Raw genomic sequence first — 26,586 nt, forward strand, 5'->3', positions numbered from 1 at the left:
GAAGTCAGGTAGTGTGATACTTCTGGCTTCATTATTTTTCCTCGGTATTGCTTTGGCTATTCGGGTTTTTTTTATGGTTCCATACACACTTGGTTATTTTTTGATCTGTTTCTTTAAAAAATGACATTGGTATTTTGATGGCGATTGCATTAACTTTGTATATTGCTTTGGGTAATAAAATGGCCATTTTAAATATGTTGATTCTTTCAATCCATGAACATGGAATATTTTTTTATCTTATTGTGTCTTTTTCAGGTTTTTTTTTTAAATATTTGTAGTTTTAAGTTTATAGGTCCTTCATATCCTTTGTTAAGTTTATCCTAGGTATTATTATTTTTGCAATTGTAAAAAAATATATTTTTTTGAGTTTATTTTTCAAAGTTTCATCATTGGCATATAGGAAAGCAATAGACTTTCTGTTGTGGATTTTGCTTTCAAGATAGCTTTCAAATCGAAGAAGGACATCTGTCTCTGCCACACCTATACTTTTATCTCTGGCCTTTAATCTCTGGTACTTTAAATCTCTGGCTGGAAGTACTGTAGGAACTTTCTAACTGGTTTCCCAGTAATGTTATTTTTTTTGTTTGATTGTTTGGTCATTTAGATTGCTTTTCTCCAGTTAAATTATATAGTTTAAGAAATATTCTCACCTTACTATTTAAATTTTCTACAATTGGAAAATGATAGTTTATACATTGCTAGTAGTAAAAATGTGATGACATGCAATTTTCTGAGTTTAAATACATTGTAAGTAGAATAACTAGAAAATTATTTCTTAACCCATTTACGCATTCATCCAGCCATTCACTTAATGTGCATTGTATGTCTGCTGTATATCACATATTGTCATAGATTGGGGGATGTATGGGTAAAAAATAAAGTGATTAATTTGAATTCTTTTTGTCTAGATGAATTGAAGGTCACAGTTGAATATTCTTGACAACCTTTATGAAAAGCAATTAAGTCTACAAATATTTGTTGAGTACTTTCTTTGCATCAGGCAAAGAAAGTTGTTAGGTGTGCAGAATATAATGTGTTGAATGAGGTCTGCACAGATTTCTTATCCACACATGACATACAGTAGAGATAGACACACATCATATATACACACAAATATCCACACTGCCTACATATACATGTACATATAGACATAGACACAGAAGTATACAATTGCATATAAACATATACACAATTTGCAAAGATGTGTATGTGTAAATAGATGAGCTCATTGAATTGAGGGTGACTTCAAGTGATTTCATCAAGCAGCATTATTAACTTGCAACCAGGGTCTCCTATGGTCTAGTTTCCAATGTATTCTCTTGTCTAGTTTGCCCACTCCACTCTTCTCTGTGGGAGAGACACACAGATCTGCCCGCTAGCCTATTGATAGCTATGGGTTTTATTTGTGTGTTTTGTGCAGATGAAGAAAGTAGATGTTACCCTGAGTGGCCTAATTAAGACTTCATGAATATTGAGTGCCACATGTCTTATGTATAATTCATACAATGAATATTTAGTGCCTCAGGTATCTCATGCATATTTAGTGCCTTTTGAAAATTAGGTACCTCTTGTATATTTAGGGCCTCATGAATTTTTTTTTGTATTTTTCTGAAGCTGGAAACGGGGAGGCAGTCAGACAGACTCCCTCATGCGCCCGACCGGGATCCACCCGGCACGCTCACCAGGGAGCGATGCTCTGCCCATCTGGGGCGTCGTTCTGTTGCAACCAGAGTGACTCTAGCGCCTGAGGCAGAGGCCATGGAGCCATCCTCAGTGCCCGGGCCATCTTTGCTCCAATGGAGCCTTGGCTTCGGGAGGGGAAGAGAGAGACAGAGAGGAAGGAGAGGGGGAGGGGTGGAGAAGCAGATGGGTGCTTCTCCTGTGTGCCCTGGCCGGGAATCGAACCCGGGACTTCCGAACGCCAGGCCAATGCTCTACCACTGAGCCAACTGGCCAGGGCCAGGGCCTCATGAATTTTAAGGTGCTTTTTGGTCTTCCATTCCTTTCTGTGTTCACACACATATATTCAGCTTTATCTAACATGTCTTAATACCTATCGATCCTTAGCACACCTTTTGAGTTTTATCTATCCTTTTCCTGTTACTGAGCAGATTTTTCTACTCTGTTGAATTTTGTCAAACACTATAGCAAGTGTATATTACAGATATCCTGTTGTTAAGTTCTGTGTGCCCAGAAGGTTTAGGGAAGGAACATATTTTTCATTTTCAAAATTTCAAGTCAGTACATATACATGTAGATATTTTCCAGCATAGGAATGTTTATAAAAACTTAAGTATAATAAAGCTCAAAAAGGAATGGAAATTTTTATAAAAAAGACAATATTCTTGGCAATAGTTGATTAGGTGGTTTGTACTTTGTGTGTGTTGTGGGAAGTAGTTCATTTCATTTCATTAGTAGCCTGTCAGGAAGGGACTTGGGGTTTACCTCTTCTCTGCCATCTTCAGGAAGGGTCTCCTGTAGGTTGTTTGTGAAGGTTCCTTTGGATAGACATACAGCCATTCCCAACACACCCAGAGAAGTGGCACAGAAAGCGTTTGTATGTAATAGAAGTGCTTTTCCAATGTATTGGAAACAAACTTCAACAAATCAGGGAATCAAAAAATACACAAACTATAAATATTTTATTATACTCTTGAAATATAAATATATATATTTATCTTTTGTTATAGGGCCAAGGCCTTTTTTTGAATATGGCGGACCAATTAGAAACGTTTATATTTTGGGGGTTATTTTTTTGACAAACATGTTTGGAAACATACAGCTGGCTCTCTGTGAACAGATGACCGTCCTGGTGGGAGCAGTACTGCCCAGCGGTTCCTGAGTGTATTTTATCAGCCTCTGTGCGTTGGTCCCTTTGTTTTGAAGGAGGGAAGGGAAGGACTTTGGTGAGGTGGAGATAGATTTGGAGAGCTGTTTCTACTGTTTTTGACACCTTCACTTCTCATTTATGCCTGATGTGAAGATGAGATTCTCTGCTCCATGTCAATGACAGAGCAGGTAAGATCAGTGTTTCTTGTATTGGAGGCTCATTGGTGGCATCCTGGAGCCATTTAGGCACTTGAAGCCTGGCAGCCTGAATGGAGTTCTCCAGCAGACCATGCTCAAAGGCATGGTGCTCATCAGGCACAGTTTGGCACATGGAATTTGTGTCTCCCCGGCAGTGAGTCTTATGTGGCTTTGAATGTACAAGAATAGCTATTGTCCAACATCGACTGAGTGCCATGACCTGGCTAAGTGCTCTGTGTGCAGGAGCGTCTCTGATCCTCATGACACTGGGTGACAGAGCAGATGCTAGCAGAGCCCTGCCCATGCCCCTCGCCACTCTAGCACCAGGTAGGGTGACCGGCTGTCCTGGTTTGCTCAGGACTGAGGGTTTCCCTGGGAGCCTGGACTTTCAGTGCTGAAACTGGTTGACGGGTTGGTCTGCCTAACCCCTGTGAGTCCATCCTGAGGGCACTGCAGCCAAAGACGCTTGCTCGTAGCAGAGGCCCCCTCAGCCAGTGACAGGCTGCAGTTGGTGGATGAATACCAGCCCCTGAGCCCTTGGAGGGGACAGCTCTGAGGCATCTCTCTGCAATCTCCGAGAGGCCCCTCTCCGAACGGCCCCAAGGCCCTCAGAGGAAACCTGCTTACAGATTTATAGAGCAGCCCCCTTCATTGTCTCCCCCTTCTCCACACTGTCCCACTTCCCTACAGCAACCCCTGGGATCACCTTCTGCATAAAGTATATACTTTCACTCCAGTACTTGTCACAAAATCTTGTCATTTGCTCCTGGAGATTGCAATAAAAACCATATGAGTAGGAACTACTTTTACCCCCGTTTCACATGAAGAGGAAACCGAGGTGCAGGGAGGTTAAGTTCTTTTCTCAGAGTTGTACAGTTGGCACACAGCAGAGCCAATAATGAACTCTTAGCTACAACATTACACACAGCTCTTGTTCCCGTCTTCACCCCTGTGTAATTATTTCCAGATCGTCTGAAATTTTATTTATTCCTGTGGAATTGACAAGCAACCATCAATCCAGGGGGATTATGGATGGTATGCTATTATTCCATTGCTGCTAAATTTATTGTTAGAGGATTGAGCGAGGAGCAGGAAACTTCTCAGAGAGGAGTTTGGGGACGTTTTTACTAAGGAGGGACCCATCTTTTATACAGAGTTGCCGAAATCCGTATACAGCTAGTGCTCGACTTATGACCACAATTGGTTCCGACAGACCGGTCGTAACACGATTTGGTCACAAGTTGAGTAGGGTATATGTACAGTACTGTGAAATGATGTCATAAAAATCTTTAAGTCATATTTTATCATAATTTCATAATTTTCTTTCATTATTGTTATATATTATAATTTTCTTTGTTCATTTTATGCTATTTGTATCATCTCTACAAATGTTTCTTATTTTTACATTTGTCAGGTTTAAGTAAAACACTGCATTACCAGTACAACTGGTTTAATATTTGCAAAACATACAAAATTACAAAATACAGGTGCATACAAAAATACAAAATACAGGTGTAAAAAATACCATAGGAAACATTTTCCCAATTGCAAAACATATCAAAATATATAAACATGTACAAAACATTTTATTGGCCAGCACTGTCGTAGGCCCAGCTGGGCAACGCTTGCGCTGCCAGACGCGGAGCAGTCGTGGCTAGCGATTGTGGTCGTAAAGTCGAATGGTCGTAAGTCGATCGATACCTGTAGTTGCTGACTTAAGGATCAGTGCTGACCCCTCTCCCTTGGCTGCAGGCAGGACTTGTGACATCTTGGATTTGACTGGTTGCAAACTGCCTGCTTGTGCTAAGGAGTTGTGTCTGCTGGTTCTTGGCTTTCATCCTAGAGCTCTCTATCTCTGAAATGACTCATTAGAAGGAAGTCTATGAAAAACAAATCTCTCCCTGTTATAGAGCATCTCATAAAAATTTGTCCTTAATTAAAGAATTTTGGTGCTTTTGGTTCCAGTTTCTGCCAAGAGATGTAGTATGCATTGGAGCAGGCGTCCCCAAACTACGGCCCGCGGGCCGCAATGCGGCCCCCTGAGGCCATTTATCCAGCCCCCACTGCACTTCTGGAAGGGGCACCTCTTTCATTGGTGGTCAGTGAGAGGACCACTGTATTTGGCAGCCCTCCAGTGGTCTGAGGGACAGTGAACTGGCCCCCTGTGTAAAAAGTTTGGAGACCCCTGCTTGGAGGAAGGCTATGATAGCCATAGTACTTGAACTTGTAAAGATGGGTGCTTTGAAACATGAGTGTGTTTCCCTCTTCCTTGAAAAGCGAGAGGCTTGGGAATTATACCAGATGTTTAAAAAAGGGTTTGTTTTGTTTTGTTTTTTAAACTGTGAGCCCACCCCACAACTTTAACAAAAAGGGCTTCAACTTTCTCTACTAAAAAATAAGTGAGTCTACTTCTCTGAGCATTTCAGATTCTTTCCCATTGTTCTCAATCACTTACAGTGTTATAGGTTTTTAAATTACCTATTTTTTTAAAAGTTGGGGGTAGAGCTGCCTAGCAAATGACCCACAGAAATAAATGAGACTGCGCAAAAGTATAGACTGTAACCATATGTCCATGTTTAGGTATCAGTGGGAAATATTTTACTTTAACAGTCTTTTACTTTAAAAGAATTTTGCTTTAGAGAAACTGATATTTGACCAGATCTGTGAACTGGACTTGCCTTTTCTAGTCTGTTGACCCCCTCGACTTTTTTCTTGTCTCCAAGATGTAAACAGACACTGCCCAGTTTGGGGGAAATATCCCCATTACCTGCCCCTGCATTTCTCAGCTTCATGGCTGCTTTGCATCCTGTACTCTGAAAGTGCCACACACACATGTGTGCCCTTTTGCATGGCTTCAGGTGCTGTGGAGTCAGAAGGAACAGATGCTAGGGTCCTGGGCAGGTAGCTTGGTTGGTTAGAGCATTGTCCTGATATGCCAAGGTTGTGGGTTTGGTCCCTGATCAAGGCAGATTCAAGAATCAACCAATGAATCCTTAAATAAGTGGATCAACAAATCAATGTCTCTCTCTTTATCTCTCAAAAAAAGAAGTCGATAAATAAAAATAAATTAAAAAATAAAAATAAATTGAAGGAAAAATTAAAAAAAAAAAGGAAAAAGAACAAATGCTAGGAAGGATTCAGTCTAGTATAGGCATGAAGTAGGGCCTCTTCCCTTGATCTTGACTAAAGAGCATATTTCTTTTAACTGTTGCATGGTCAGAAGCAGGCATCCCCAAACTACGGCCCATGGGCCGCATGTGGCCACCTGAAACCATTTATACAGCTCCCGCCGCACTTCCGGAAAGGGGCACCTCTTTCACTGGTGGTCAGTGAGAGGAGCACTGTATGTGGCGGCCCCCCAACGGTCTGAGGGACAGTGAACTGGCCCCCTGTGTAAAAAGTTTGGGGACCCCTGGTCAGAAGTATGGGAAGTTAGGCTGAACTGGTAGGGAGGCTATAAATACAGTGAGATAACTCTATTGCCAGGTGCGTGCTATGAACATGAGGCACCAAGACACATTTTATAAGGCTGATGTGGCCTCAGGAGTTGAGGTGAGTGTTCCTTCCATCCTGCAGATACCCAGCCTTTCCTCACACAGGTCCTGCCTCTGAAGGACTGTGGAGTGAAGGAATTGCTCTGAATTCTTCTCTTACCTAGTTTTGTTTCTAGCCTCTGCCATTGTTTCATAGGTTTGCTAACGACATATAAAATAGTGCTTAGTAAGGTTTCTTCAGATGAGGTAGTGCTATTTTTTTTTTTAGAATATATATGATATCCCACCTATGTGTGAAATTATACAGTTCTTAGCTTTTTCTGATTATTGTATAATGTTCTCAAGGTCCATCCATGTTGTCATAAATGATACTATGTCATCATTTCTTATGGCTGAGTAGTATTTCATTGTATATATGTACCACATCTTCTTTATCCAATCCTCTATCGAGGGACACTTTGGTTGTTTCCGTGTCTTGACCACTGTGAACAATGCTGCAGTGTAGTGGTTACCAGTGGGAGGGAGACATAGGGAAGAGGGTTGTGGGAGAGGGTGGTGGGGTAGGGGCGTAAAGAGGGACAAATATAAGGTAACAGAAAATGATTTGACTTTGGGCAATGAATATAACCAAAAGTTCAAATGCTATAGAAATGTTTACCTGAAACCTGTGTATTCTTATTGATCAGTGTTACCCTGTTAAATTTAATATTCTACATAAAATAAAAGGATATATATATATTTAAAAACATCACATCTTTGTATTCTCTTCATACCTTTCATAATTTTATAAATGTAATTTTATAATATCCTCAACTTCTCTTTAATAGAAAGAAAATTTTCACAGAAGACTTTATTAGAGGAAAAGTATACTCTAATAAATACCTCATTCCTTATATTACTTGTTCTTATCTGAACACAGTCCTTTCTTTAGGTATTGTGATGAGAAGTATATGCAGTATTAGATTTGTGGCTGAATATTTGTTTTGCTTAAAATTAGGATAATACTCCTTGCCTGCTGTGTGTGTGTGTGTGTGTGTGTGTGTGTGTGTGTGTGTGTGTGTGAGAAAGAGACAGAGACAGACAGGAAGGGAGAGGGATGAGAAGCATCAGCTCATAGTTGTGGGACTTTAGTTGTTCATTGATTGCTTCTCATACATGCCTTGACGGGGTGGGGAATGGGGGAGGCTCCAGCTGAGCCAGCAACCTTTGAGCTCAAGCCAGCAACCATGTTCAAGCCAGTGACTCTGCGCTCAAGCTGGTGGGCCTGTGCTCAGGCCGGAAACACTGGGATTTCTAACCTGGGTCGGCAGCATCCCAGGTTTACTCTGTCCCAGGTTTATCTCCAGTTCCAGGGGTCGGGAACCTTTTTGGCTGAGAGAGCCATGAACGCCACATATTTTAAAATGTAATTCCGTGAGAGCCATACAATGACCCGTGTGCATTATCCAATAAAAGTTTGGTGTTGTCCCGGAGGACAGCTGTGATTGGCTCCAGCCACCCGCAACCATGAACATGAGCAGTAGGAAATGAATGGATTGTAATACATGAGAATGTTTTATATTTTTAACATTTTTTTTTATTAAAGATTTGTCAGCAGCCATCAAAAGAGCCATGTCTGGCTCACGAGCCATAGGTTCCCGACCCCTGGGTTAGGCCCTTGCCCTCTCTTTTGTCATTGGCCATTTTTCCTTCTTTTTGGGGGGAGGAGAGTGGTGGGGAAAGTGGAAACAGACTGAGTTAATATCTTTAGAGAATAGTCTGCAATGATGTTGATTTTCTTTCTAACTATAAGTTCTTCAAATAATTTAAGAAATATTCCTCTGAATTTTCTTTTACTTACCTGTTCGTCTTCCTCTCTCTTTCGCTCATTCCCACCTGGAAAAGGGTTGGACACAGTACCAGATTAATGTTAATTGCTTGATCAAGAAGCATCTCCATTTAAAAATTGAGACCAGTTTTTCTTCATTTCAAGGGCAGGAGGGTGATGAGTAAGAGAATATTTTCTTATGAGAATATTTCTTCATAAACTGTAGCTACTTGATTGTCTCCCAACCAACACTCTTACTCTAATCAGTGCAATTTTGATGGTCTTTCACAAAAATCTAGTAGAAGACGGATGGGAGGAAACACTTGTGTTTCTCTGTATTTCATGATTCATTACATTTTTGGAAGGTCTTTGGATGGATGAAGATTGCTCAAGAATTGCTTCAAGATGCATCCACTGAAGCTCAAGTTCTTGTTTCCTGATTGCTGGCCGTGAACTTTCTGTTCCTCCCTTTGCACTCCTTGTCCCTGCGTGTGTGTATGAGGGGGTTTTGTCATGCTTCTTACAGCAGCACTGTTTTGAGAGCTTGACTCACAGCCCTTGCTGTTATAACAGGCACGTAACATAGCACCCCGTTTCTCAAAATCGTTTTGGTTAGCTTGTGAGTGTGATTGTAAAAGGTGCTTGTTTGGAAGTCCCACAGCTGTAGTCTTCTGTTAAAACCTCTGAGTAGGTGCAGTTACGTTGACTGACTGTATTGCACATGGGGAGAATTCATATGGATTCAGGGCCAGAGAAGGGGGAGGCTGAGGCTCTCTCTACAGCCCCATGATGGGGGTAGGCTGGCAGAACCTTCTATAAGGCCAGCATTCTAGCTCTGACAGATATGTGAAGGATTTGGGCAAGATCTACTGTTTTGTATATATTCATTTTGACGTTAAAAATATCCTTTGGAAATCAGGCTTTATTGGGGTTAGATATATGAGAAAATACAAATTTATAAAGTCCTTATTTTCTCATAGCCATTTTAAAAATGATTAGACTTATGATAAAAACTCTGAAGTGGTTTCTGTTTTTATAGATCTGAGTAGCTTTATCTCAAGAAAATTTGGGAAATAAAATATAGTATAATCATACTCTTTCTTAGCATACATTCTTTGGCCTTTTGATGAATGTCCCTAGTTTTTGTGTGTTCATTTAAATAATAATAGTTACAATCATATTGCATATAGTCTTATGACCCACTTAAACATCATACCTTTTTCTTTAAACTGAATGTTTATTATATCATTTTTCTTACTACTTTAAAGTTTTGCAAATCATGAAACTCATCTTTTCAAATCACCGTAAAATATTTGAATAAGCACCTATATCTAAGTTTTCTTAATACTCATACTGCTTTTCTCACATTTTTGCTTTTTGTAAATATCAGTATAAAATAAATATGCTTTGTGTCAATAGTGTTTTTCTTTCTTTCATGTTTTAGGTTATATTCTTGGGACCTTAATCTCCTAGAAATATAGTTACTGGATCAAATACATGGAAATTACAGTTCATCTTTATTATTCTAAATTATTTTTTTTTAAATGATCACATGCATTTACACTTTACCACTATACAAATACTACTTCTTATTGCTGGTTACAATATTACTGAATTTTCGAGTTACTTTATTTATTTATTTATTTATTTATTATTTATTTGTGAGAAGAGGGGAGATTGTGAGGTAGACTCCCACATTCAGCGCTAGGGCCATGCTTGAACCATTCGAGCTGCTGGCTACAAGCGGAGAAGAGACAGAGAAGGGGGAGAGAGAGGGAGAGAGAAGCAGATGGTCGCTTCTCTTGTGTGCCCTGACCAGTAATCAAACCTGGGATGTCCATATGCCCTAATGCCGGGCCAGCGCTCTGTCCACTGAGCCACCAGCCAGGGATGGGTTACTATAATTATGTAATTACAAAAGTTTTCTCTGATATAAACTTTTTAAGTTCTCTGGAAAAAACACACTTTAAAAAAAGGATGGATTCATGTATTGTATTTGACCCATTAAGATAAGAATTTATTTTTTACACTTTTGAGTAGTACGAATGTTCATGTACGTCCTCCTGTTTCCTGACCAGAGTACGATCGATTTATTTTTACAATGTGTAAGGCAACATTAAAAAAAGGTCAAATGTATGTTCTTCTTGTTTCCATAAATTAGTTAGTTATCAAACAAACATGATTTTAAGTTAATAAAACTGTGACTGGAACTATTGATAATTTCATTTTTTGAAAAAGAACTCTTCCAAGGGTCAGCGAGCATGAAAAAAAACTTACTACTTAAAGGGTTAAAGCTTTCTGAAATTAACCTAAACTGATTTAGCAAAGCAAAAAGGATATTCTAGAGAACTTTCATGCTGAGACAGGTGCCTCCGGCATGAGCCTTCGAGAACTCGACAGAACTCTGCTGACTCTCAGCCCAGACAGGAGAAGAGATTTTCATTACCTTGTTAGAAAGGCTTGAGTATTTTGAGGCTGGTGAATAATCTAGGCCTAAGACATTTCAGTTTCTTGAATTTAAGAAAAATGAGCTTCAACTTCCCAAAGTAAACAGAGTGCAAAAAGCAGCAGAGATGATGGGACTGTTTAAGAAAATGAATACTTACAGGCCCACTATGCTATTACAGTTGATTTATTTTAATTGAGATAGAATGTGATTCCTGAACCAAAGTTACAATTCCGGGAATAAGAAAAAAAAAAACCATGGCCTAGAATATGACTACCGTATTCATATCATAAATATACACACATATTTTATGAAAGAAAATTGAGGTAACGATATGTTACAACTTTTATCCTAGGCCAAAGACTATTACCTTAAAATTACTCTTCAAGCATTGTTGAGATGGGAACCACATTTAAAGGTGGTTTTCTGCTGAAAAATGAGTTCATGTTAACAAACCAAGGACTTTAAATGGAATAAATTATAATCAGATGTTAGGTTTCAATTAGTTTTAACAGAAACAAATGATTCTTTTCAGAGATGAGAATTGATGGCTTAGCCCTCAAAGAGTTTATCATTTTTCAAAGCAAATGTCTTAAGAGGAGGCGATCTGTGTAATTTCATGAAAGTAGCCTTGTGATTTATCAGCAGCAAACTGCTGAGTTTAAGAAATAGGAGCTCCCCAAAATGATTTCCTGGGTATTCTGAAGGAGTATGCCTTGATCCCTAGTACCTTGATTATGCAAAGCCACATTTTATAGAAGGTTGAATTGTGCAGCTAGCAGTGAAAGTAGAACACGTTGGGAGTGTAGGTCTGGTCCCCCCTGAGCAAGTACCTTTGCTGCCTTTCTTTTGCATATCTGCACTCATTCCACAAACCTGTAGATCATAGACTTGGTTCTTGCAAGTGGAAAAAAATGTCCTCCAGGACCACTAGGATCTTAGCCCTTTACACCTCTGTAATGACATGCAATGTGAGACAGTCTTGGCTCAACAGGCCTTGAGTATATAGCAAGTTTAGAAAGGGGCAGAAACAGTTTTAATAATAAAATGTGAGTCAGTAACTGCATCTTTTGGTTAATCCTGAAAAGCAGCTTCTCTAGCCATAATAATTATGTAATTGTAATGAATTAGGTTACCTACCTAGAGTTCTGTCATGACCTTAATGCCTAGAGTAGTATTGCAGTATTGTCATATTTAAACCCTTGACCTGCCTCAGAGTAGTTGTATTTCTCTGTAGTCCTGGGGTTAAGGTAAAATGCGAGAGTCAGTAGCGGACAACCGACTAGGGTTATAGAAAGCCAACTTGACTGAGATTTTGGAAATAAAAGCATTGATATTACCACGTGATTCCAGTGATGTCACAATGTCCAAAACTTAACTGTATGTATGAATTATCTGGTATGTTTATAAAAAGGCAGGTTCCTGGGCTCTCATAAAGATTCAGATTCAGTGGGATCAGTGGATAAGAGCCGAGAGTATGACTTTTTTTTATGAACACCCCTCCCATCCAGTGTATGTTAAAGTTGGCATGCCTGCAGTCAACTGGAGTAGGAGATAGAGAACGCTTGACCCTTGGGACAAGGTATGTTTGCTTAAGCTGACCTGTCTCACTTGGAAAAAATATTAATTTTGCGATAGTTAAATTTATTGACAACTTAAAAGTATGGAAAGATCATGTGAATTAATTGTCCATTTGGCAGTGCACTGACAGTGTAGAAAGGAGAGGTGGCATAGATACAAACTGTTTGGAAGATCATTGATTGAAGAAAGGCCATCTGTGGCCCTGGCCGGTTGGTAGAGCATTGGCCTGGCATGTGAATGTCCTGGGTTCAATTCCCAGTCAGGGCACACAGGAGAAGCGACCATCTGCTTTTCTACCCCCCCCTGTCTTTCTCTCTCTCTCTGTTCCCCTCTCGCAGCCATCCATGGCTTGATTGGTTCGAGCGTATTACCCCGGAGGCTGAGGATGGCTCAGGTGCTAAAAATAGCTCTGTTGTGAGCATGGCCCCAGATGGGCAGAGCATTGGCCCCAGATGGGGGTTTTCGGGTGGATCCTGGTCGGAGTGCAGGTGAGGAGTCTGTCTCTCTATCTCTCATCCTCTCATTTGGAAAAAAAAAAAGGAAAAAAAAATAGAACAAAGATCATTTGTAAAAGAAACACCCTACCAGTTTTGCTCAACTAGAGGTATTGGCTCAATGGGTGAGATAATTCATTATTGAGCTGGACTCTATGTGACTGCTCATGGATACAAAATATCTGCATCACTGATTGCTCTCCAAAACTCATCCTGTGACAGCAACCACGATCAGCAACACCACCTTACATATTATCGAACAGTTTTCTGAGAAGTGGCTTCCTCAGGTGAAGATGAAGTGTGAGCCAACCTGAGGTATTTGTGTTTCCAGGCACTGGGGCTCCTCTTCTTCTCTGCTGTCCTGTGCCCACATGGCTCTCTAGGAAGAGGTGCTGTTTTAAGTGCTCTGAGGCACATAGAGACAAACTGAAATTTTGGACAGACGGACAAATGTGGGTATTCATAGCCTCCTCTCTCCCCAGAGTTCACTCTTCCAGTCATCCCATGTCCTAGTCCTTTCCCACTTTAAAAGATCAGCTCAGAAGCTCCTGTGATGCTCATTCTTTGAATTCCTGTTGTCTGTGACTCTTATGTAATGTTCAACCTTTAGAGTCTTGTCATTTTTATTACCAACCTCAAACAACTTATTGCTGAGATGATGATAAGTTCTTTGAATTCAAGGTTGCTGGTTTCCGTATATTAAGTGCTAATAGAGTGCTTATTTGTGTATCTTAGAGGTGAAAACAGAGCCTTAGGGAGGCTAAATCCCTGGCTCGGAGTTAAGCCGCTAGTAAATGGCAAACCTAGAGTTGAACCCAGGTTTCTTTGACTTCACAACTTTTATCTTCTCACTGTGTACCTCAAGTGCTCAGTAAGTTTTTTGTTTAAGTGAATCAATGAATGAGTCTTTCAGTGTTAAGCTGAGTTGGAGTCGTCCTGATGAAAAGCAAGCGTAGCTGTTCCCTGCCACCCTTGCACCCCACTTTGGTGGGGAAAATAGCAAACAGACTGCCTTGATTTCTACATATAACCTGAACTTTAAACATGCCTGGAACACATTTGGTTCTGATTTAAAAGAAGTTGGCTTGCCCCATTGCCATGTTATTACAAACACAAAAGAAATATAAACTTCATTCCATTAAATAACCATCCACATAAACTCTTAAATAGTTTCATGGTTTTGGACTGGGCCAAAGCTGGATATTAAGGAAATCATTATTAACATTATATATTTTATTCAAACTACTCTAATTCTTTAACCCTCCCATAACCCTCCCAAAATAACAACCCACCTTTTTCTTCCTCCCTCAAGATGTTCCCAGGAGGCGCAGTAGATACGGCTTTGATTTCAGCTGCTGACTCTTGCTATTTTGAAATATTCCTTATTTTCCGTCCTTTGTAGCCTGTGACTGTGCTCTCTATTTGAACCTTTTCAGTCCTCCTGGGGTAACAGCTAAGAAAGTTATTTCCTGTAGTAACACCATACCATGGAAATATAATGCTAACCACAAATGTAATTAAAAAATTTATAATCACAAGCAAATTAAATAGGTGAGATTAATTTTAATGCTATTGTTTTTTAACCCAGTATATAAAAATGGTAGTATTTCAACATATAGTTAAAAAAATCAATGAGATTTTTACTTTTTCTTTACTATGTCCTTGAAATCCAGTGTGTTTTTCACTGACAGCACATCTGGATTCAGACTAGCCACATTTCAGCAGCCACAGGTGGCAGTGGTTTCTGTTCTGTACAGCGCAACCCTATGGGAAGAGCGGCCCAAGCTCCCTGGTGCATTAGGTATTCATTCACAGTTCCATTGAACTGTGTGAAGGCCGTGAATACCTGCTAGCTTTTGATAAAGCTAGAAGGCACTGATTGTTTAAAAAATAAACTAATATTATGTAAATACTCAAAGTTATCAAATACTGTTTATGACCCCAGGCCAGACTAAATGGTGCTTCAAAGATTGCTTACAGAGGAAGAAATAGTGTCTAAAAGAAAGATTTCATGTGACTAGAGTTTCTGTTAATTAGTTGGAATGAGATTCCATTGACGTATTTAGGGTCATCAGTCTACAAGGAAGTCTTCATTGTCAGGCCAACAAATCTGAAATCTGAGTAAGCTCTTAGCCACAGTTATTTGAAGAGTTCAAGTTAAAAGTGGCTTGAAGCAGCGAATAATGTAATTTAGATGTTCTCAGATTTTTAGATTTGTTTTCCTACATTTGACAGCAACAGATGCTTTCTGAACTAAGAGCTGGTAAACTAGAGCAGAAATCTTCAACCTTTTTCATCTTTTGGATATATATATATATATATATATAAACTAATAAAATTCTGCAGCGCACCAAAAAATATATTGCTGATCTGAAAAATATAGGTATAATTTTGATACAGTCACACAAGACAGCTGTTGTTGTGTTGCCTGTTGTCATTTTTATTTTTTAAGTGAGAGGAGGGGAGACAGTGAGACAGACTTTCACATGCGCCCTAACCAGGATCCACCCGGCAACCTCTGTCTTGGGCTGACACTTGAATCATCTGAGTTATTTTTAGTGCCTGAGGCTGACACACTTGGACCAATTGAGTTACCCCAGCACCTAGGTTGATGCTTGAACCAGTCGAGCCACTGGCTGCAGGAGGGAATGATGGAGTAAAGGGGAAGAGGGAGGGGAAGAGAAGCAGATGGTTGCCTCTCCTGTGTGCCCTGACAGGAAACCGAACCTGGGATGTCCATATGTTGGGCCGACACTCTGTCCATTGAGCAAATCATCCAGGGCCTATTGTCATTTTTTAATTTGACAATGGGAAAGGGGGTCAGTCCCCTGACTAAATAGTCAGGAATAACATTTTTTAAAAACAATAACAACTGTGACACACTGGTTGAAAATTGCTGGATTAAAGAATGAGAATGCTTTGCTGGAGGTTCTAAATGTGGCAGGGTCACCACCAGCTTAGATTGTGAACCCCCCTCCCCCGAATATTGGAAGAACTTTACCTCCCTGAGAGATTTTACATTTGACAAAAATCCCCTGCAGTTCGCATTTTAAGAAGTGTAGTTTGCAAAGGACTTAATTGTTGGGGGTAGTAGATGTAAACCTTAAAGAGACAACAGTGATCCCCATTGTTAGAATAAATCAGGACTCTTTTCCTCACCCCCATATAATCTTTGTATTTCTTATTAGTTCTGTTGAAAAATTTAGTGAGAAGTGAAATTTTAAAAAATCACCTCAAAGGATGTTCAATTGGTGTAGTTCAATTAATGGCCCATGCTCTTGGCCCAAATCATCATAGGTAATCCATCTCCTTTTTTTATATTCTTAGCCACTGATTCTTTTTAGAATGTGGCAAATTAGTAACCTTTCAGTAATGTGACCTTCTTTTAAGTAATCTATAATTAGGAATATATACATAGAAATTTTCTTTTTGGTTTGTACATTTTATAGAATGCCTTTTTCTGTCTTTTGGCTAGCTATTAAATTTAGCTATGGGGGAACGATGTCAGACCAATGGTGGCAGGAGAGATATTCCTGATCTCTCCCCTTGAAATTCAACAAATTGAACAACTATAACACAGTGAAGGTCCTAACTGGGCTCGCAGGTGCGCCTGAAAGATTTTCATGCCTGAAAGAGCCACGCATGGAAAGGAATAAAGTTGGGAAGTGTTGAAAAGGGGGTTAAAAGATAAAACGTACTCACAGCAGGCTCCAGAGAGAAGCTGGTAGTGAGTGGGTTTTATTTCTCTGCCAGGACTATGGGGAAGAAGGAAGCTTGGGAGTCTGGGTTTTGTCTGTCGAGGATACAGAGAGGGAGGCCTGCAGTGACTGGGCCTCCTTATGCTGCGAGGAATGGAGAGATTGAGGGGAAGAGGAGGAGATACTAAACCAAAGCAGTGGCAGATCACAAGGTCTGCCCATAGTCTGTACTTGGCACAGAAACAGAAAAAGTGCGGGCCCCTAGCCTTCCAGGTCCTGTCTTCTTCACTTGGGGGTACAGAGAGTGGCAGAGACAGACCCACAGCTAACTCTCCAGAGCCACTCTTCTCCTGAAGAACAGAGGTGCTCTGTGTCTGTTCTCCTGGTCTGTTGAGAGGTGAGGAGGAGTGACCAGAGACCTGAGATTGCCATTACTAGAGCCATAAAGCTATAAAGCTGAAGCCATAATGTCCTCTAACATCCCCCACCCACCAACACAACTGTGACTCCTTCTACATCATAGCAAAAACAACGTCTCAGCGGAGGTCAGCCCAGGAATTTCACAGAGCTAAAACTTGTAATATAGTGACACCTACTATAAGAAAACAGTGATGTTTCATCCCTTTTTTTCTTCTTTTTATTTTTCTCTTGTGTTTCTTTAATTTTTATATATTTTTATTTTTTTCTGGGTGTTTTGACTTTTGATTTTTGCTCCTTGTTTTTTGTGGTTTTTCTATTTTCTTGCCATTTAAAAATTTTTATTGTTTTAAATTTTTTATTTATTCTTTTAGTTGCTTTTTTGTTAGAGTTCTTAACAATACCACTCTCAAATGCCATCAAGGAAGAAGAAATCGAATACCATGGCTACACAAGACAGACAAGTAATTTGGAAAGAAAATTAAAAATATCGAGAAAGCAATCTCAATCACATTGAAGCCTTGGAGTTAAATGGTAGAGAATTCAAAATTGAAATTCTGAAAATACTCAATGAGATGTGAGAAAACACTGATTGGCAATTTAATGAGCTCAAAAAACAAATTAATAAAAAAAATGAGTATTTCATTAAGGAGATTGAAACTTTAAAATAGAATCAAATAGAGAGAGATAAACAACTCAATAGATGAATTGAAAAATGAGGTTGCAAGTTTAGCCAATGGAACAAGCCAGATAGGGTGAGATTCAGTGACAGTGAAAACAAGCAACTTAGAGATGCTAGAGAGAGAAGAAGAGAGAAGCTCATAAACTTAAAAAAATGAGAGAGCTCTATAAGAATTGTCTGACTCCACCAGAAAGAGCGATATAAGAATAAAGGATGTATCAGAAGAAGATGAGAAGGGAATGGAGAACCTATTCAAACAAATAATTAATGAGAACTTCCCAAGCTTATAGAAAGAGTTAGATCCTCAAATCGGAAAAGCAAACAGAACACTGAGTTACCTCAACCCAAACAGACCTTCTCCAGGGCATATCATAATAAAATTGTCAAAAATCAGTGACAGAGAAACAATCCTCAAGGCAGGTAGGGAAAAGAATAACATAACATATAAAAGTAGGCCCATTCGGTTATCATCAGCCTTCTCAGCTGAAACTCAGCAAGTGGCCCTGGCCGGTTTGCTCAGTGGTAGAGCGTCAGCCTGGCGTTCAGGAGTCCCGGGTTTGATTCACACAGGAGAAGCACCCTTCTGCTTCTCCACCCCTCCCCCTCTCCTTCCTCTCTGTCTCTCTCTTCCCCTCCCGCATCCAAGGCTCCATTGGAGCAAAGTTGGCCCGGGTGCTGGGGATGGCTCTATGGCCTCTGCTTCAGGCGCTAGAATGACTCTGGTTGCAATAGAGCAACGCCCCAGATGGGCAGAGCATCGCCCCCTGGTGGGCGTGCCGGGTGGATCCCGGTCAGGTCCATGCGGGAGTCTGTCTGACTGCCTCCCTGTTTCCAACTTCAAAAAAATACAAAAAGAAACTTTGCAAGCAGAAGAGAGTGGACCCAAATATTTAATGTAGGTGGGATATAAAACTGCGACTCATGGATATAGATAAAAGTGAAGTGATTACCAAGGGAAGGGGGATGTAGGGCAGGGGGTAGGGGTAAGGGTGTAAAGAGGGACAAATATACAGTGATGGAAATGACTTGGCTTTGCGTATGCAACATAATCAACAGTTCAAATGCTACAGAAATGTTTTCCTGAGACTGATGTACTCTTATTAATCAATGTAACCCTGTTAAATTTAATTTTCTAAATATAATAAATAAAGAAATAAATTTAGCTGTGAACCACAGAGGTTTTTTTTCAAATATTGGATTATTTAATGTTTTCAGCTAGAAATTTATTAGAGGGATAATTTGTTATAATTTCTCCACTGAGAGGTGCACAGAATCGATATTTGGAATGTCTAGAAGGTGCTGGGTTGATTAAGGCCTGTGATGTTCAGTATTTGGTTTGAATTACTGACTGCCTATTACTCATCTCTGATTGTGAATTAGTCATTCTGTCTCCTTCGATAGATTGAATCCACATCTGATCTTTGGATTTTTTGCTAGATTGTTTTATACAGTGTGGACTGAAAATTATGCTGTGATAAACCAGTGATGACAAAATTGGACTTCTTTTCAGATAGGAAGAAGAATTTCGAATGATTTTTACCTGTTTTTTTTTTCCCCTCTCATTAAAAAGTGCAAGCTATTTAAAGACATCTGGAAAATACAAAAGAGAAAGGGATAAATAACCCAATAACTTTCCCACTCCAATAACAATTGTCACACTTAACCTATAACATTGAGATCATTCTCTACATCCTGTTTTACAGTCTCCTTAAAGAATTTATTGCATTTTTGAACATGGGAATTTTTTACTGCAAAAATAAAACAATATTTAAGAAAAAAATTTTTACTGAAGACGAAAATGATTCTTATATATCTAGCTACTATTAAGTAACTTGATTACATTTATTTCTGTCTGTTTCTTTTTTATTTTTCTAAACAGGCCACATGATTTTTTTTTCCCCAGGGAAGGTGTATTTGATGTGTTCATAGTGCACTTTGGGAAGTAAGTAGGGAGTTTTAGGAAAGATGAAGTTTGAGAATCCTCACAATTACTGTGTTATAGAACATTCAGATGACACTATGCACTACTGAAGTTTAATCTGGAAAGTGTTCTTCAGTGGGCTAAAGTATTTGATTTCATAGCAAATGAAGAAACTTTAAAAATAGGCTTAATATCTACTATTTATTCAATCAATTCTCAGAGCTTTGCATGTAGTCTGGACTGTTAGACATGATTCATGAACATAAATTCTCTGGGTGGATATTGACACTGTTTCTTCTACATCTTCTGCTGATTTTTGTTTCAGTAGATTTGAACTTTTCTGAAAACAGAAATATACCAAATAAAATATACGGCATAGCTTTTTTAGCATATGGATTAAATTGATACCATAAGTGAATTTAAATTTTTAGTAAAATATATATATATATATTTTGTATTTTTCTGAAGCTGGAAACGGGGAGAGACAGTCAGACAGACTCCCGCATGTGCCCGGCCGGGATCCACCCGGCACACCCACCAGGGGCGAAACTCTGCTCACCAGGGGGCGATGCTCTGCCCCTCCGGGGCGTCGCTCTGCCTCGACCAGAGCCACTCTAGCGCCTGGGGCAGAGGCCATGGAGCCATCCCCAGCGCCCGGGCCATCTTTGCTCCAATGGAGCCTTGGCTGTGGGAAGGGAAGAGAGAGACAGAGAGGAAGGGGAGGGGGGTGGAGAAGCAGATGGGCACTTCTCCTATGTGCCCTGGCCGGGAATCGAACACGGGTCCCCTGCACGCCAGGCCGACGCTTTACTGGCCAGGGCCTAGTAAAATATTTTTACAGGACAATCATGTTCCCTTATGATGACACATATATCTTTCGGGTGACCTTAATATACAGCAGCCTTCTTAGTTACAAATGTGCGATAGTTGGGTTGTGTTTAAAAGAAAGGGAGGAATGCCCGAATCTTTACAGATTTGAAGATTTATTTCTCAATTAGTTTTTATAATTTGGACTTGTTTTTTTCCTACTCATAATCCACAGGGGTGAAAAATCTCATTGCCTATCAAGGGAATGTTTAAAGATATTCCATACCATGTTTTAAATATAAAATACATAGTCCTTGTGCTTTTAGATTTGGCTCCATAAAGTATAAGATGTTATAACGGAAAAGCGTTTCAGAATGAAAAGGATATTTAAACAAGTTTCCATATGCTCTATGAAGAATTTAAAATTGAGCCTCCCCCCCACCTTTAATTTAGTAATTAACTAGACTTGCCCCTGTGGTTTGGGGGACTGTAATAGTTTACACCTGTTTCAACTTTTGTTGTTTTTATTGGCCAATGCTTTTGCCGTCCCATATTTCTTGTGAAGCAAAAATATGAAATAAAATATGGCAGAGCACTGGGGAAATGATAATAAACATAAAAATGAATTGTTCAGCTTAAAATAAGAAATGCTTTACCTGCACAACCCGTGGAGCCATGTTTCAGTAGTATTGAAATAATTTATTCCATGTCATGAAAATAAAGACAATTGCTTTCATTGGCAAGAATAATCCAGGGTTTATATACAATCAAATGATTAAGTTTTGGAACATCAAGCAGAAGTCATATTGTAAAGACAGTTAGAAAAAGGCTGGTAAAACATTATGTATGTTTATGTTACTGTGCAATAAGAAGGATGAATGTGTATTGTGTATAAAAAAATGAAGACTCAGTAGAACTGTTATACCACAGAACATGATCAGACTTCAAAGGGCAAGGAATGCGGTGACATCAAGCATGGGGTGGCTTATTTCATAGGCAACATTTCCGCCTCCAGATGTACTGAAGAGAAAGCCATTGAATCAAGAAATTATCATACCTTATATATATTTTTTGCAATCCAACTCTAAAATGGACTCCCTTGAAGCAACCTGTATTCTTCAGGCCTAACGGTCGCTGCCTAGCTCTTGTGTTGGATTAAAACTAAGAATAGCTAAATTAAAGTTCTATTAAGTTTAATTTGGGTAGAGTTGTGACTGGGAAAAGATCTCTGGGGAAGTTGTCAGTAGAACTGATTTTTAATTTTGGCTTTATCTTACTAGTTGGGTGGCTTTGAGTACATGGGACAAGGTTGTACTTAAACAAGGGCATGGCCTTGCCTATTTTGATTTGCTGGTATAGGACTTAAATATTTGTAGAATGAAAGAATGGACTTGTCTTTGTTTTTTTCTGAGTCTGTGAAATGAGTATCTTAAACACCTGAGTTCGGCCCTGGCTGGTTTGTTCAGTGGATAGAGCATCTGCCCGATGTGTGGATGTCCTAGGTTCTATCCCCAGTTAGTTCACACGAGAGAAGTGACCACCTGCTTCTCTCTCCTTCCTCCTCCTCTTCCCCAGTGGCACGAATCAGCCAGTGGCACGATTGATTTGAACATCTGCCTGCGTGCTGAGGTTAGCTTGATATGTCCAAGCATCAGCCTCAGGCACTGAGGATAGCTCGGTTGATTCCAGCATTGGCCCCAGAAGGGGGTTGCTGGGTAGATCCCAGTCAGGGTGCATGTGGGAGTCCTTTCACTGTCTCCCCTTCTCTCATTAAAAAACCCCCAAACAAACCTGAGTTTATATTGAGAAAAAAATATTCAGTACCACAGCTTTTTAATCCACTCTTAGAAGCTGTGGTACATATATACAATGGAATACTATGGGGCTTTGAAAAAGAAGGAAATCTTACCTTTTGCGATGGCATGGGAGTACCTGGAAACTATCATGTTGAGTGAAATGAGCCAGGCAGAAAAAGAAAAATATCATAGGACCTCACTCATTTGAGGAATCCAATGAACAATGTGAACTGAGGAACAGAATTGAGGCAGAGCAGAGATCAAAGGGACCAGAGGAAAAGAGGACAGAGGGAAAGGGGATGATAGGATGGGATAAACCTGAAGGGAAGGGGGAGGGCGCTATGGGGAGGGGGGGCAAGGGAGATGTTGAGGGGAATACAGGGGAGGGGGGCTGCATTCAGGGCAACACTAGAATCTATGTAAACACAATAAATTAAAATCAATAGTAAAAAGAAGAAGAAAAAAATATTCGGCAAGCCTCCTCCCCCCAGTCTCTCACTTCTTCCGAGTTCATATTTTGATACAGAGGATTTTAGAGTAAGTTTCATAATTGAACTCTCACATTTGAGCACAAGAAGGATTCCTGTTTGTGAGGAGAGAATACTTCTGGTGAAATGTTGTTCTCCCTTGATTGGCTTCTATGGTCTTGACAGCTTTGCTTGGATGTGGTCAGTAAAAGCACTGCTGGGACCCTGCAACCTGGGGATTAGATAAGGACACTCCCTGCGAAGTGCCAGCGACTGGGACCGACCAGGGTTTGCACCTAAGACAATGGTCTAACCAAGACGAGAGGTTTTTTTTTTTTTGTTTGTTTTTTTTACCATGGACACTTCTCAGGATTTAGGGGAAATCAGGCGCAGATTTGGAGTGTCTCATTCATAAACACTTGGAATGAAAAAGAACAGTGATTTTTGGTGCTAGTGAGTTTGCCATTTCTGGCTCCCTGCCTCCTGTTCCTTCTCAAATCATAAGGTTACTAAAAGGTGCAAGTTTCTAAAATCTAAATTTTAGATGTTTTTCAGGAGAATAGTTAATTATATTTTGGATCTAACAAGGAAATTCCCCCCTTTTATTTATTCTGGGATTGAAAGGCCATTCTGTGAAGTCTGTTCAGACTTGGAATGAAAAGGCATTTCAGGGTTGTGATATAATGAGTTTGTCATGAGCAAAATAAGTGTCCTAAAGGAAGTTTCTGTAATAAAATCTAGTTGTTTCACGAAATTTAAACTGATGAACTTCAAGTTCTGTAAGAGTTCTGTGTGGGTGAAAGGGGTGGTTATCTCCCTTCCTTGAAAATATCTTTGATTCTAAAATTTCTCTTCAAATAATAGTTTCCTTGACGCCACTAGATATTTTTCAAAATTTTGTGCCCTCATATGTAGTTCCATTGCAAAGCAATTGTGTTATATATTAGGATCCCTTTAAACCCTTTTAGCTTTAGGAATAAAAGACAGCCCAAGAGGTAGCTGGATTGAAGTATCTCTAAGACACTTGATACTAGGTTTGTGGCGTTAGGTTTGGGTCCTGACATTTTATTTTGCCTGTGTGGCTCCTCTAGCTAGGCTCAACCACATTTGCCAGTTTGTTTAGAAAAAGTAAGCTTTGATTTTTTTTTTTTTTGGTTCAAATTTGCTTTTAATGTTTTTAAAATTTTAATATTTATATACTTTCAAGTTAATGAGTGAAAGTCATAATTTGTAGAGTGAACTATAAAGAATCTTTTTGTGGAAATGTGTGCTTCAGTCACTCACATCATTGTCTGTACTTGTTCATGATGTTGATGGTGTGGTATTTGTGCAGAAAGTAAAGTTAAAACTGGCATTAGGCCCTGGCCAATGACTCAACTGGATAGTGTCACCTCAGCATATGAACATCCCAGCTTTGACTCCTGGTCAGGGTACACAGGAGAAGCGACCATCTGCTTCTCTTATTCTCCCTTTCCCCCTTCTCTCTCTCTTCCCCTCCCACAGCTAGGGGCTCGATTGGTTTGAGCCTGGCCCTGGGCACTGAGAATAGCTTGGTTGATCCAAGCACAACAGTCTTAGGCACTAAAAATAGCTCGGTACTTGAGCATCAGCCCAAGATGGGGTTGCCAGGGGGATCCTGGTCAGGGCACATGTGGGAGTCTGCCTCACTATCTCCCTTCCTCTCACCTAAAAGAAAAGATGGCATTATTTATTAGTCTTTTGTTGCTGTAACAAATTACTATGAATATGGTATCCTAAAACATTAATTTGTTATCTTAAGTCCTGGAGGTCAGAAGTCTGAAATAAGTTTCATTGGGCTGTAACAAGAAATTGGCAGGGCCTGCTCGCTCCAGAGGCACTAGGGAAGAATCCATTTCCTTACATTTTCCAGCTTCTAGAGACCATTTACATTACTTGGCTTGTGGCCCCTTGTACCATCTTTGAAGACAGCAGTGTAGCATCTTTGTATCTTTTTCCTTTGCAAACCTCTCCATTTGTCATCATATATTCCTCTCTTATTTTCTAATTTCTTTCTTCCTTTATTTGTTTCTTTGTTTGTTTATTCTTTTTTCCAAGTGAGAGGAGGGGAGATAGAGAAGCAGACTACTGCCTGCTCCCTGACTGGGATCTACCTGGCAGCCCCTGTCTGACATTGATGCTTTGCCCATCTGGGGCCATGCTTGCAACTGAGCTATTTTTAGCACCTGAGGCAGAGGCTCCACGGAGCCATCCTCAGTGCCCAGGACCAATGTGCTCCGATCAATTGAGCCATGGCTGCAGGAAAAGAAGAGAAAGAGAGAGAGAGAGAAGGGGAGAGTGAGGGGTGATGAAGCAGATGATCACTTCTTCTATGTTCCTTGACTGGAATTGAATCCAGGACATCCACATGCCTGGCTGACGCTCTACTACTGAGCCAACTGGCCAGAGCCTTTTTTTTTTTTTTTTTTTGTCACATTGCCTTCTTGGACTCTGAGCTTTATTCTTCCTTCTTATAAGGACCCCTGTGATTATGTTGGGCCCATCTGGCTAATTCAGGATAATCTTTCCATGTCAAGAGTCTTAATTTAATCATATCTGCAAAATCCCTTTTGCCATGAGGTAACATATTGATAGGTTGCAGGGATCAGGATGTGAATATTTTGGGGGGGGGTGTTATTTAGCTATTTTCATACATCTCCTCAAATTGTCCTTGGTAACCACAGAAACCCACTGTCAGTGCTCTCTTTTTTTTGGATGAAGACATATTGATTTAAAAAATACACATTTTTACAAAATTGTAGGTTTCTTGTCTTATATTTAACTGTGGAATTAAAGCTGGTGAAAAAAATAATTTATAATACTTGTTGTTGTTTTGAGAATAGAGAGAATTTCTTTGAGTTTTGAATATTCCACCTTACAGAATGATCTGCCATAACTTCTTGTGTCTTTAATTGTTTTGACAAGTTCCAGGAGTTCTTTGTCCAGCTCCTTTCTTTGTCTAGGTGAGAGGGTGTCTTCTCTAGTTAACTGGTCCGTCCAGTCTGCATTTGAATCTGAGGCCTGTTTGGTGTTTGCCCTCTGGAAAGATGCACTTTGAGGCTATTGCAAGCAAGATTCTATTGGCTTTTGTCCCGTTTCTCCATTCAATCAAATTCCCACCTCTCCCTCAGATATATAAAAAAAAATATGTTAACAGAGTGTTAAGACTTCTGAACATAGAGAACTAGCTTTGTCCTGTATTTATAGGCTACCATTTAGGTATAAAAAGATGGGTCAAGCACAATGACCTTTTAATTAATCTCACATGAAGTTTTATTATTGTCTGTGACTTTACCATTACAATTTAATCCTCATGTTTTTTGTTTTTTTTTCCTCTCTCTCTATAAACCAATGAAAGAATGAATTAAAGTAGCATATGATTCCAACAGAAATCCAAGTAGAGTATATAGTCACTGCAAAACATAAAGCCGACATAGGTTACCAGGCTGTGTTCTATGAGCCCCCAGTTGAAAAGGCAGTCCCAGGCCTGGGATTGATTACAGATAAGAAGTGCTCAGAGCACTGGAGCTGATTATATTAGTAGTTTCATTTGTTCCTGTAGTTCTTAACCCTGAGAGGAGATTACTTCCATCTCAGTGTGAAAATAGAGATTTATGAGTCTTCCAGATAGGAAAAGGAGTGCTAAATCATCTAAAAATGTATAATGGGGATTGGATTAGTGTTTTATTCTCTACCAATTTTGCATCTTGGATGAGGCCTGTTAGGAGGCACTGAGCTCTGGGAGAACAAGAACGGCCCCTTGTGTACCTCTGCATTCTCATACCTGATATTAGAGAGTTTTTGAGTACCTAGGTTAAAAAAAAAAAAAAGATTTTAAATGTATACATTTTTATTTACAGCTGCTGCCGAAGGAAAAGGCAAAAGTGGGGAAGACTTTTTTCAAAAGGTAAGTTGTTTTTTACTCCTGCCT

At 39.7% G+C, this 26,586-nt stretch overlaps 1 protein-coding gene across 2 annotated transcripts in view; it reads left to right on the plus strand.

Moving 5' to 3' along the window:
* The window catches only part of BICC1 (BicC family RNA binding protein 1), a 365,663-nt gene that overhangs the window by 88,332 nt on the left and 250,745 nt on the right, over window positions 1–26,586 (plus strand). For both annotated transcript variants that reach the window (XM_066349083.1, XM_066349084.1), the window contains exon 2: window positions 26,516–26,562. In XM_066349083.1, coding sequence (XP_066205180.1) covers window positions 26,516–26,562 — 47 coding nt within the window. The remainder of the gene's footprint in view (window positions 1–26,515; window positions 26,563–26,586) is intronic.

Source organism: Saccopteryx leptura, chromosome 9 (assembly GCF_036850995.1).
Source record: "Saccopteryx leptura isolate mSacLep1 chromosome 9, mSacLep1_pri_phased_curated, whole genome shotgun sequence".
In the NCBI taxonomy this organism is placed as follows: domain Eukaryota; kingdom Metazoa; phylum Chordata; class Mammalia; order Chiroptera; family Emballonuridae; genus Saccopteryx; species Saccopteryx leptura.